The 13,348-nt window shown below is 29.1% G+C and overlaps 1 protein-coding gene across 1 annotated transcript; it reads left to right on the forward strand.

Annotated features, from left to right (window-relative positions):
* The first annotated feature begins 11,711 nt into the window (after positions 1-11,711).
* On the forward strand, positions 11,712-12,953 carry LOC118073236 (uncharacterized). The gene is made up of 2 exons (XM_035093613.1): positions 11,712-11,871; positions 11,935-12,953. Exons 1-2 carry the CDS (start codon positions 11,821-11,823, stop codon positions 12,808-12,810), a joined length of 927 nt encoding a protein of 308 aa, XP_034949504.1. The 5' UTR covers positions 11,712-11,820; the 3' UTR covers positions 12,811-12,953.
* Positions 12,954-13,348: the final 395 nt, after the last annotated feature.

The raw sequence follows: 13,348 nt of genomic DNA on the forward strand, positions 1-13,348 counted from the left end.
TGACAAAGCTTATTCACATTCCTAACACAAACTAAACAGATATATAATTTAAGTGCTTTACACATCAGTGAAAGTTTCGTGCAATTTAACTCACCCTGAATTAGAACGATATATCTCCACAGTCATGGCGTGCTTATTCCTGAATATATTGACAACTCACATACCTTCATTGCGTAAAGATTATCTCTCAATGTTCAGTTTATGAACATCATAAACTATAAAGGTAGCCATTGACAAGAATAATCTGTAAAATAAACAGTAGTAGGTTCTGAAATGTTCAAGGGCCTAGATATGTTAGAATAAAAATTTTCATGAGCTTCTAAATATGTTAATAAATAATTTAATTATCTCAAAACTGTTTACTCCTTTTATTTTGATGCAATTGGATGAAAGTTATATGTTTTTCATGAACAATTAAAACTGTAAATTAATTCAACCATGTTATAATTTTTTATCACATCTCTACGCCAAGGATATTTTTCTCTTGGTTTCATTCACTGTTATTAAGTATGATTTTTTTTTAATTACTTAACTTCACTGTTGGTCTTTTATAATTAAAGTGCATTTGAAACATATGATTATCGCTAAACTGAGAACAGTAACACTTTGATCCATAGCCAAAACCGAAACTGACTAGTGAGAATTTTTTAAAAACCAATCTCATATTTTTAGGTCTTCACGAATCCTGGGGAATGAGAGAGTTTTTTTGTGCTCCTTTCAAGCCGCAAAACCCGGAAGAGAACTGCTGACCTTAATTGGTTTATTGCTACAGGTTATGCCATGGTCTACCACTTGACTAACTGGTAATATAAAATTTCTATAAGATTCTTTTTTTCTTAACCAAAGTACCAAACTCGGTCCTTTTATAGTTTTTCCAAATTTCATAATATTTTCTGGCTATTGTTTACAGTGTTCTAAAGATTGTGGTCGAAATAGCGTCACGCAATTTAAGGTTAGATCCTTCGGGATTATACTCAAAGTCATTCCATGGCCTTGTAACTTAATTTTTCATTTTTCTGAAACTAATAAAAATAAACACAAGCTATTAACAATTTTTTTCACTTAAAAAATACATTCTGTGGTGTAAATATATTGTTTACAAGTCAACAAAAAATTTTCACAGCTTGACAACTTTATTCTTTGATTACAGTAAACATTCTGGATATTTTTCTTATGTCAGGAAGAATTAAATTTAATTGGATTACTGGCGATGTAAACTTTATTGTACAAATTGTAAAAGTACTTGCACTCATAGTCTAATTACATGTACAACAAATGCACAATTTATCAAAGTAAAAATAAAAATAGATGTAATTTGCGCACACGTGATGATTTAATGATTTAACCCGCTAGCATTGGTAGTTTCAGGTACTTATACATAGTATGCAATTTAACCGTAAGCTATATTACGACCGTAATATATTTACACGTGTATTTACGACTGGTCACTTTACCCTTTCTACTTTACCATCCGGTTAACTGCCTCTGGAAAAAAATTATTGTCTTCTACATTCCTTTTGTTGTTCTCATAAATTCAGCCCTAGAAAACCCATTAATTGATAAATAAAATAAAGCATTCAAGTAAATTAACTAGCATATAGGTAGAGAGAATTATATAAACAAATTTTATGTGACAACTATCAAGATTTATCGATCATTTTAGGGATACCAATTTTACAACAAATAACGAATATAATTTTAAAAATTCTGTTTCATGTGTTACAGATCCAAGTCGTAAATGTATATGGCGTGGCATCATATGCAGGACGATGTGCACATCGCACACCCTCGTAACTTTTCCATAGCCATAAAAAGGTGTCCGTCACAGGTGCGTCCTTGCTCATAAAGGTATATATATATTCTTCTAAAATCGATTCCCATTACCTTCCATCCGCGATTTTGTTATGAGATTCACGTTGAATTCAAACTACTTGCAAATATATGTGACAAAAATATATGCGTATCAATTAATATTGAAAAATGAAATTATATTAAAATCATTTACTGTTTCATTGATAAAAAAAACATTTCCATGAATAAGTAGGAATTTTTTGAGTAATTTTATCAGTAAAAAAGAGGCATAGATGAAAGTACAATATTGATTAACTGTGGTTAATTCTAAGAAGAATTTTTCAATTAATTCAACAAAAGAACTTTCTCAAAATACTTGGTCATAGAATGATTTTTAACTAACAATAAGCTCTTTTTGATACTTTGTGATTAGAAAATAAATTAAAACATATACATAAATGTCACAAAAATATTCAAAGAAAAAGGAATAAAACAACAAAAATTTTACTTTTAAAAAATAGGTTTTCTCCAAAACAGGCATAAATAATATGCAAAAATATTTTTCTGTCTGGTTGAATATTTTACGAGAATCATCTAAATTTATTGGAAGAACGTTCATTTTGTGGGAGTACTTTCTCGACAGGGTAGAGATTCTAAAGAATATTTCACTCCCTTGAAGACGAACCAAAGTCTCGAATAATCTAGACTCTTGGCAGCGCCACTCCCACGTATCTTTCAACCGATAGAGTTCGGACAGTTAAAAGGAATAATCCCACCTACCTTTAGATCTTTTCTCCACCGTTTATCCACCATCATGAAAGAGATCCAGGACCAGTCTTCCTTTGAACCAGTGGAACACAAATCATTCCAGGGCCCACGGATCAGTACCATTCCTCTTTAATGACTCTGCTATATGTGGATCTGAACATGCAAACGTTTTTAACATTAAAAGCCAGCATAATCAGTTCTATAAAATCTCATGCTAAATTTTACCTTCTCTGATATTGGATCTAATTGGAAACGCACGAGTCATTTTATACGACAGAAAATTTTTTTACTTATTCTGTTATCTTCATTTAATTTATGTCCTTGTTTTGAAAAAAAAAATTTTATCTGAAAAATAAGAATTTAAATAAGCAGAAATCAGGAAATACAACTCTAAAATTAAGTGAAATAGAAAACATAATTTATTATGCAATAATTGATCATATAAAATAGACTTGTGTAATAAAATCGAAATATAAAATGTAAAAAATATTTAGATGAATGTAAAAAAAACAAAGAAAAATGGCTAATAAAATAACACACCAAGTATGGTGGGTAGATTTCGTGAGTTGATAGAGCATTAAGTGGCCTTCGCAATTTTTTTTATCGGTATACGCAATATAAGCACTCTGATATGCCACTCCATGTAAGAAAGATAAGATTTCGAAATTGCATTTGAGAGTACAGTTAAAGTGTTATCTATCGCTCCTCCTAGTTACAACGTGATTGTTTGGAAGAAGTCTGATATCAGTCTTCCTTTAAAGATTAAATCCTGACAGAAAATACATTTCAGTGTTCAGAAAGCTTGGAATGAACATTTTAATAAGCTAAAAATGATCAAAATAATGAAGACAGTTTAAAAAAAATATTAAAGATTAATACGAAAAAATATTTTATTTTTTAAAAAGAATATGTATCCATTTATTCAAATGATCTAAACAATTAATACTTCTATCTCAGAAACAAATTTTTATATTACAAAAATTAATGATAAATTTTCATTTCCGAATATTATAGAAAAACAAAATTTTGATATTTTTTATCAAAAAAATTGCAAAATGTTTGCAACAGATATTATTTTATGTTAAAAATTATTTCAATTCATCCAATGCAGTGCCTGAAACTATCATATTTTGCATTTTTGCACCATTTTGTTATTTATCTATTTTTTATGTCTGATAATTAAAGGATTCAAGGGTTTTGCACCTAACTATATCGAACACTAGCCATTATTTTGTAGCTGGTAAATGGATGCCTGTGGGCTTTGGAAAAGAGGTATAACGACTTTCGTCCATTTTCGCATCAAGGCTTAGCAGAGCGACGGTAGCATTTATGGCCGTTGCCAGCGTGAATATTTATGCGTCGACCATTATTGTCTACATAATAGTGGGTATTGCGGGAGAATATACAGACAAACGCACAGGTAAATGATGCTGCTCTTATAGTGAATGCATATACATATATATCCACACATCAATATTCATTATATACAGACATGCACACGCAATGCACATACATGAACACTTTATTGTCCATTGCTACCACATAAATGTAGAAGACCAACCAGGATGACGCTGAAGCTGATGCTATGCAACCACAGGGGTCGGCTGATATAATTGATGTCACTTTTACTCGAAAAGCCCCCGCAAAAAGCAACTTCTCACCGCCGCATCAGACCAAGTGATTTCAAATGGTGGTTAAGTATGGACGAAAAAGAAAAAACGCAAATGTCTATCATATATATCCTGAGAAAAGCCAAAAACGAGAAATACGCCTGTGGTGTACGAGGATAGGATCCCTGATGTAGCTGCCATATAAGCCACGATCCTAAATCACCTTTGACTACCTTAATGGGTGGAGCTACATGTGAGTATGGGATGATGGTGCACGAGGGAAGAAAATAACAGGAGAATCGATGAAGGAGATAGAATGAAATCTCTCTAATAGTAAATCTCTAATGGCTTGACTTGTATTTTATACATAATATATACCATCTTCACTTTTTTTATGCTGATCTTTCAAAAACATTCCACTATTTTTATCTTCACTAAATATTTTTTAAAACTTTTGTGTTTAATTTATTCATTGATTATTCTTCAGTCATTTGGTCAAGCTCATAATGACTGACCTTAAATACTATAAGATTACAGAAACTAATTTAATTTCTTTTTTTTCGATTTTATGTAACAAAAGAATTGCCAACAACTTAAAATATTGATTCAAAAAAATATTCTTACAGTTTTAAGTAATAAATGTTTAATCACTCAAAAAGAAATCCTATTTACTCAAATAACATATTGTAGAGTAAATCTTCTAATATGGCCAATTTATTTATATTTGATACCTTTAGTCTGCAACATTCTTTCCTATCACTAAATCACAATTAATAGCTGAAAAACGTAATTCCAATTTGATGATACTTTCAATAAAGCTCAACAACAGGTTTAAGCATCCGAGGCTATTAAATGAGGAATTAAAACTTGTTAGAAATCTGGTTTTATATTATATATAATCATAATTTGTAATTACTTGATAGTTTCTCAACTAATTGATATTAATAAGACTTATTAAGTTTTAAAGTCTTGCATATGATTGAATAAAATCAACATGGTGGTTCATATTTAGAGAACTTACTCTACTTGTTAAACTTATCTATACTACATAATTCCATTAGCTGACGTAAGCGTTTTAATTGCTTATTAATGTCTCTCATCAATTTTCATTAACATTATCACTCATAAGTTTACAGACATACTCAATACATTTATTATCTTCAACATCTTTGGCTCTGATTTAGCTCATGATGTTGGATACCTACAATTATTTAAATTTAAAAAAATTGAATTAATTACAATCAGTTGCTAATAGAAATTAAATAAATAGATGATAATGTTACTTACAGGGTGGTCATAGCCAGAAAGATTATCAGAACTAATAAAAATTCAAATCCATTAGATTTTTTATCCAAAGGATTATTCACACATTCTTCCAGCGACTTCACAAGAATCTGAAATTCACAGTCATGTGTAATATGTGTAACTATGTATATAGATGATATTGTTATTTTTCTAAGGATTGAAATTGAAAAGCAGAAGCTGCTATATAATTCCACCCTAATCCTTTTGTACTTTCCGAAAAAGGTTTTCCGCGTGCCATCAAGAGAAATCTAGTCCATTTATGAATGTTTTACAGCTCTCTTAGCCTAAACTTTTCAGAAAAAAAATGCCATCGGTCAAAATTTTTCTCCGGTTTTTTCTTCATAAAATCTAGGATGATTTATTACATCCGAACTACTCGCGTCAGCAGTTCAACTTTATTGCTCACTGGCGGCTCCAATTTTGCTCTATTTGTGTTCTCCAAGTCAAGCATGTTAACTCAAATATAAATCTCATATGACTAATTTCTTAGAACAGGGACATATGATTTCACAAAACAGAACACGATAACAGACATTAAAAAATTTGGATATCATTTCTTCACTGAAATCCATAATAATTAGTATCATATAAATTCTTCCCAGAGATTATGCATGATATATTATTTTATATTATCTTATTATGATCTATGACGAAATTCCTCAAAACTAATGAATATAAATTAGTTTTCATCATAATCAACGCTAATTGAGTTATATCATGAAAACCGACTCAGAAAAAAATTCTAACCGGTTCAAATAACAAAATCTATTGAAAAATAATTAAAAGTTTATTAGCCTTTATTATGTTCTCTTTTCATTCCCTCAAGGATTGATAAATAAAACCTAACCGTCCTCATAATTGTGCTATAAACATTTTTTCTAACGATTATTATTATATGTAATAGAAACCATGATATCTTAATTCACTATTTCCAGCGAATGAATTATTCAACAAAGTCATCATCATAAACAAATATATGTATCAGTTGCCATTAATTGCAAATAAAACGTCAGGTTATTTTTCTCTAAACCTAATTAATGTTTTATAAAAAACTGGATGACTTTGGTGATATAAACACGACTGCCATTAGAATTATATTTTTATCACACTAGTGCAATGACATTAGATTTTTACCTCAGCTCAAAATCATTATCAATTGAAAACACGTTTATATAACAGCAATAAAAATTTTTTAAACAATAACTCTTAACTATTTCACTGTCAAGTGATTCTATCATAGCCTAACAAGTCTCATCAACATATTCCATCATTGGAAGAATGATTTTTTCAATGAAAAATGATTGCAAAATTAATCAAAAAATTTTTAAATGATTATTATTTGCAGAGCAACATCACTGATGTCTTTTTATAAATCTTTTTTCTTTAAATCTTCAATGAATGTTAACGACAATCAATGTGATTATCAATTCACCATAATAAGCTTTATGTGAAATAAATATAATATAAATTGGAAATGTCAATTGCGAGTACGATACACCATAAAGTGTTAAAATTACCCGTTAACATGTGACCTTTCTGTTCCGTCGGTTCAAGTGTTGAGGGTGGCGCCGTTTAAATACAATTCTTGATCTGATTGTAAAAGTAACAAAGAAAGAAACCATAAAAAGAATGAGATAGAGAAAGCTTAATATTGGAGGCTCGTGTCTCGTTTCAAGTGTTAATAAATAGCCACGTTATTACTGGCAAGCTAATTCCTCAACCACTCTCTTCATTTAACGAAGCCAATTATGACAGACATAAATGTAAGTGCTTAATAGTTGTGTACATAAGCGCACGCGTGCAAACTTGCTCTGTCTTATGACATATTATGAATACGAGCATTCAGAAAATAACATACATTGTGTTAATATTCATCATCTTGATGGTAAACAATGATTTAAAGTCATTTGCAGTAAGAAGCGTGTGAGCTTTACACATCTCATCTTACAATTTATTCTTATCCTTGAAAGTATCTTTTAATTAATATTTAATTGGTTTTAATTAGTTCGCAATAAAATTTTACGTGGCAAAATGATTTATTTAATGCGAATTAATTAAATTGATCTTTGGATTATGATTTTTATTTCTAATATAAGCAGTAATAAAGAAGGATTGCTCGATAGAAGTGATTGAAGTATACATACGTTCGTATACGAATCCACATTAATCCGAGAAAAAATCACAGGATTGCAGATCTAAAAAAAACGAAGATAACTTTGTGTATCTTATGAGATCCGTTAAAACTTTATATCTCGTCTACAATGTTTGCGTTTCTGGTTATCGTTCTGTTATAGCAAATAACCCATTGAAGATTGTGTTTTCAAGAGCTGCTTCAAACATGTTCTGTGAGAAAGTGAAATTTTGTTTCATTTACAAGTTCATTGATCACTACATTAATGAATTTTTTTCAAAATATTTTTTTTTAATATAATTAATTAACTTTTCCTTCTAATATTTTATATAAACTTTATTAAATACATAGACAATAAATTTGCATGAATTTTGATCATATTTATTAAGAAGTAATAAATAAGTGAAGAAATTTTTTATTGAAAGACGATGAGCTGTTTTTCAAAATGATAAATATCTGACAATTTTGCGGAAAATATGAAAAGGGAGTAGGCATCATGATTATAGGTAGAACGTAAAATAGATTTTATTACTACACCTCAACTACTGATGGTAATGTCAGCTTTACTAACAGTAGAGAACAGAGACGAGTATTGGTTTCTATTCTCTGCTAATAGTCAAAAGATTTTAATGCTGTTGGTAATATAGCGATACATGTTTATCTTCTTTCGAGGAGGTCCCCCCCCTCCCGCATGAATATACGGATATATTTTTAACTTCCCATTAGGAAGTAATTGTAATTGGGTCGATTGGTGATTTTTGAATTTTCATTAAATCTCCACGTTTCAAGATATTTGCAAGCATACTGACATATTTTTAGAATGATGTGTGTATGTACGTATATATGTATGTATGTATGTATGTATGTACGGACGTCAGCATTTTTTCGTTTTCGATATCTCAAGAACGAATTGAGATATCAACTTCAACCAAAATTAATTCGAAAGATATTATTATGAAGAAGACCTGAAAGGAATTTGAACGAATTCGATGGAGCCGTTTTTTTTATAACAAAATAACTAATAAAAAAATGAAATGATTAGCTATTTAAAATACTTTTAAGCCAAACAATAACAATTTCATTTGAAAATTAAGTCGATATTGACTAGACATTATTGTTCACAACCAAATATGACTCTTAACAATTACGCATTGTTTATAACAATATGAATTTGTTATAAACAAGTAAAAATTGTATTTATTGATTAAATAATGTTTATATCACATAGACTTGGATGTTTTTAACAATCATTGATTATGACTATTTAAATTTGTTATAAACAATTACTAATAAGAAGTTCGTCGTGTTAGTACAAACAAAGTGTGCTCAGACCTATTTTTTTATTTGTAATTAATTAATTCATAAGTGATTTAATTATTGATTTAAAACATCCCAATAGTTAATATTTTTTGCAAATTAACCATAATGCATACTTGAGGATACTTAATCTGAGTCAATCAGTAATTGGATTCGCACTAAAAACTAGTGAATAGTTACTGATTTGCAGTGATTTTCACTTATTCAGTTTAAAAGATGTTGGCTATTCGTACAAGGGTGATTTTCCTCTAAAATCAGTTATTTTCTTCGGAACTTATCAAATATCCTCAATCTCACAAGTAGTATTATTTCTAATTGTGAATATTATGGGGAATTTTTTATAATACTGTCCTTTAAATAAATTCTTGACAATTATTTATGCTTGATATGTTCAACTGATTTTCTGTTGAGGCAAAAATAAAAGTCTAGGACTCAGGTTGTATCACAGTAGCTCTTAGTATTTAACTACTTCACTTTATCATCCTAAAATGACATAACACCCAAACCTAAACATTTATACAATCTCATTGTTCATTCTTCTCCCAAGTGCAATAATGGCATATAATAAAGTTCACAATATGTCATTCTGGGTGGCCAAATTTACTGAAAATATTTACATTTTTTCAGGATAAAGACGTTTAATAAAATCAACAAATAAATGACCCATTCTTTACAGCGTGTTACTCAGAAGTCCAAAAAATAAAATAATCTCATTAAATTTTATACTTTTTAGTAATAATATTCTTTATTATGACCTACCTTACATTTCCTTTTAATTCGCTACGGTCACATAAAGCAATAAATCAATATTAAGATGAATAAAGATACAAACGTAGATTGTGTATTATTTTTTACGAATTCAAGTTCCAATAGTGGATTTTTATTGAACTGCTAACTTAAAAAGCATTCGCACACTATGGAATGAAGATCACAGTTTTATGATACAATCATTTTCCAAAAATATATTATTGCTTCTTCAACATGTTTTTTTTACGAATATAACACATTTTACTTTCTTTATTAAACTGCAGTGTCATTTAAAAATTAATAAAAATGATTAAACATTCCAATTATTTAATGATTTGGATGGAATAATTTACATACTTGAGTGGAGTATCAAATTCTGTTCAATATTAATAGCAAATTTTTAAAATTAAGATACAAATATTCTTAATAGAAATTAAGTCAAATTGTTGAGTTAACGTCCATTTTTATTCTTTCCCCTCAACATAGATCGAATAAATTTTTTTGAAAGGAATACACCACACCCATTGCGCCATTACTTGATTTAGATGAAGCGTGTATCCATGGTAACTGCATCTTGGTGGTGATAAAAACTAATAGAGTAGGAAACACCATTCTTCTAGAATGATCCCCTTTCTTCTTCACAAAATGAAAATAAAATGTAGCTATGAAAAAAAGTATCTGCATAACTTCCTTGCAAAATATGTAAATTTAAATATTATTGAACGAATACCAGGACATGAGTTTTGGATGATCTTGAAGATAATAACTTTAATATGAAGAGAATAAGTTGTTTTTTATTTATATGTTACCCCATTAAAGGAAAGGAAATTGAGTTTTAATTTCGTCAATCATTTATTAAAATGGAATACAGAATTTTAAGTTTTTTTTATATTTTAATCTCAGTGTTTGCAATAAATAGAGAATACAGTGGTTTCTTCAAGTATTTCAACCTAGCAAACCTCCTAGTATGATCTCGATAGAAGTACAATATTAACTTTATGATAAAAGACCCATTTTCGTCATACTTGCACAGAAAGATTACTTTTCCATTAGAAAGGGGTTGAACTTTTCACGCACGTATGATGAAAAATCATATTCAGCCCTAAGGTGGACAATTAGACAAGCTTAAACTACGTGGTTTTAGCTAGACTACTTTCCCTCCCTAGGTGTAAAATATACTATTTCCTCATACTGTTGCTCAAACTAATGATTATTGTGAATAATTTTTCAATATTGTTAATTACAGTAATAATAATAATGAAAATAATCTTAGATGAAATATATAGCATTGTTATTGTTTTTAGTGGAAAGTTAATCCTGTGAACCTTGCGAATTAAATCTAGACCGATATGTTGGCATGTTTATTATGTGTTGATGTTTATTTTAAGCTCTTTGGTCAACGTCGACTTAATTATTATAGAAGTTTCTACTATGGTCTTAAGCACACATATTTATTTTAAGAATTCATTTTAAATATTCTACGAACGTGTAAAATTTTAATGATGAATTTTATTTATCTTATATACATTATTGATAAAAAGTATATTGAAAACTGAAAAAATACGTACTGTTTATAGTATAATTATTTATTATCCTTTTTATTTCATGGCCATCAAAAAAACCCAGTTTAAATTTAGTCATGTTAGATATCATTGATCAACGTTAATCATTCCAAGTAATGTGTACAGTTATTCTCGAAAACATTTTTCGGGATTTCCTATTCTTTTCTTATCTTATTCTTTACTTCAATTAACTTTAGTTATATCATTTCAATTATTGTTGACAGAAAATTAAAAATAATGTTTAAAAAATAAAATATGTTTTTAAAGATTAACGTCAATCAAATTGCGGGAAAAACTAATGACAAATTATATAACTCATACTCAAAAAGTATAATAAAATTTAGTATTATATCAGCTGGTTGATAATAGAATTTATCAAATAAACGCAAACTTGATATTTCAAAGAAAAGAATTAATTTTAGTTTGATAAGCTGTATTTCGTTCTTTACCCCCAATACTCTCGAACGTCTGTAGACTTTAAAAAGCTGAAGACAACTGAAATCAATCATTCAAAATTGTGCTGCCTGTTGGTTGATTGAAGAAAATTCATCTGATAAATTATAATTATCTGTCACTGGGATTTAACAAAATGCTGATCACGTTTCTTCTATTCACACTCTTCACCGTTGGGCGCAGTCAGGTAAGTGCAAATATATAATCAGCATAAAAAACATTGTATAATTAACAATATATTTTCGAGCAGTTATGGGACTCGGACTACAACCTGGACATACCGATTTATAATACTAATGACAATATTTCAACGAACTCAGTACAATACTATGGCATGAATTACGTTTTTGATCAAATAGAAGAATTAGGACAAGGTTGTAACCGATTTGTAGATTTGAGTCAACCAGAGGAAAGTCTTGAACAAATAAAAAATAACACTGCAAGAATTGTTCATGAACTAGAAGCAGAATCGACTAAGCTGACAGAAATGAGATTGAATACTAAAAAGAATTTCGATAAACAAAAATACAATGTAAGAAACATAAGATTCTTTATAGACAATGCAAAAAGGACATTGTTTTATCTTCACGTACTAGTTGACGTGGGATTAGAACAAATAAAGAAAAACCCACCGAAAAGTATTAGTGAAATGAAGATAAGTATTTCGGATCTAGAAAGTAGACTGAATAGGTTACCATTGAATATGAATGAAGTGATGGCAAATGTATCAGAATTACGCAAAATCAGGGAGAATGCGCCAACAAATATTAATCAATTGCACGAACAAATAAGACCACTAGAAACTCTAGAAAATGATGCTTTGAAGAATATTTGTAAACTGATGAAAGAAGCCTATAAACTAGTAGAAATTCAGACTAATATTACAAAAGATTTGAGCGAAATGAACACAAGTGTTTTGAAATTGTGGGAAATAGCACATGATGCAGATATTAATGCTGAAGAATTGAGAAGTATGATTTGGATGTTGGAAATGACGCACCAATATTCATCAATAGATATTGATAGGGTAATGAGAAATGCCTTGATGTTTGGAAAAACAAAAAAAGATGCAGAAAAGATTATTGCTGAATTTAAGAAAAAAGTGTCAAATTCAGAAAGAGTCTAAAAGAACTTCAAAAAACGATTGTAGCCAAACAGTTTGAGCTAAGATTTTCGTAACATAATAATCATCATCTTTAAATGACTAAATGTAAAATATTGTAAAAGATAAAAAAATAAAATCTTGAAGAAATATATCAATTAACAATATAATTTATTGTTATTATTCTGAGTTAAAAGTTTCATTTGTTTCACGACTCCTTGATAAAAACTGAATTGGTCCTAAAAAAAACTCCTGTTTTATTCCTGATATCATTAAATATTTAAGTCTACAGTTACGAAGGTTCCAGATTCGAAGCTATGTGGGTTTTATTTATTGCCTAAAAATTTCTTTTCAGTATTAATAATAAAATGATAATAATTAAATTAAAATATCCATCCAGCGATCAATCAATAATTCAGCGGAATTTTCATTTCATATTTGTGTATTTGGGTATCTTTTTGCTATCTTTTTCAGATATATCTGTAAAAACAGCGCATAAAATATTTATTGGATTTCGTTGAGACGATATTTTGCCAAATGGGATGTGTATGCAAAATTATTA

This window comes from Chelonus insularis, unplaced genomic scaffold (assembly GCF_013357705.1).
Source record: "Chelonus insularis isolate UGA/USDA-ARS -01 unplaced genomic scaffold, ASM1335770v1 scaffold_277_pilon, whole genome shotgun sequence".
Classification (NCBI taxonomy): domain Eukaryota; kingdom Metazoa; phylum Arthropoda; class Insecta; order Hymenoptera; family Braconidae; genus Chelonus; species Chelonus insularis.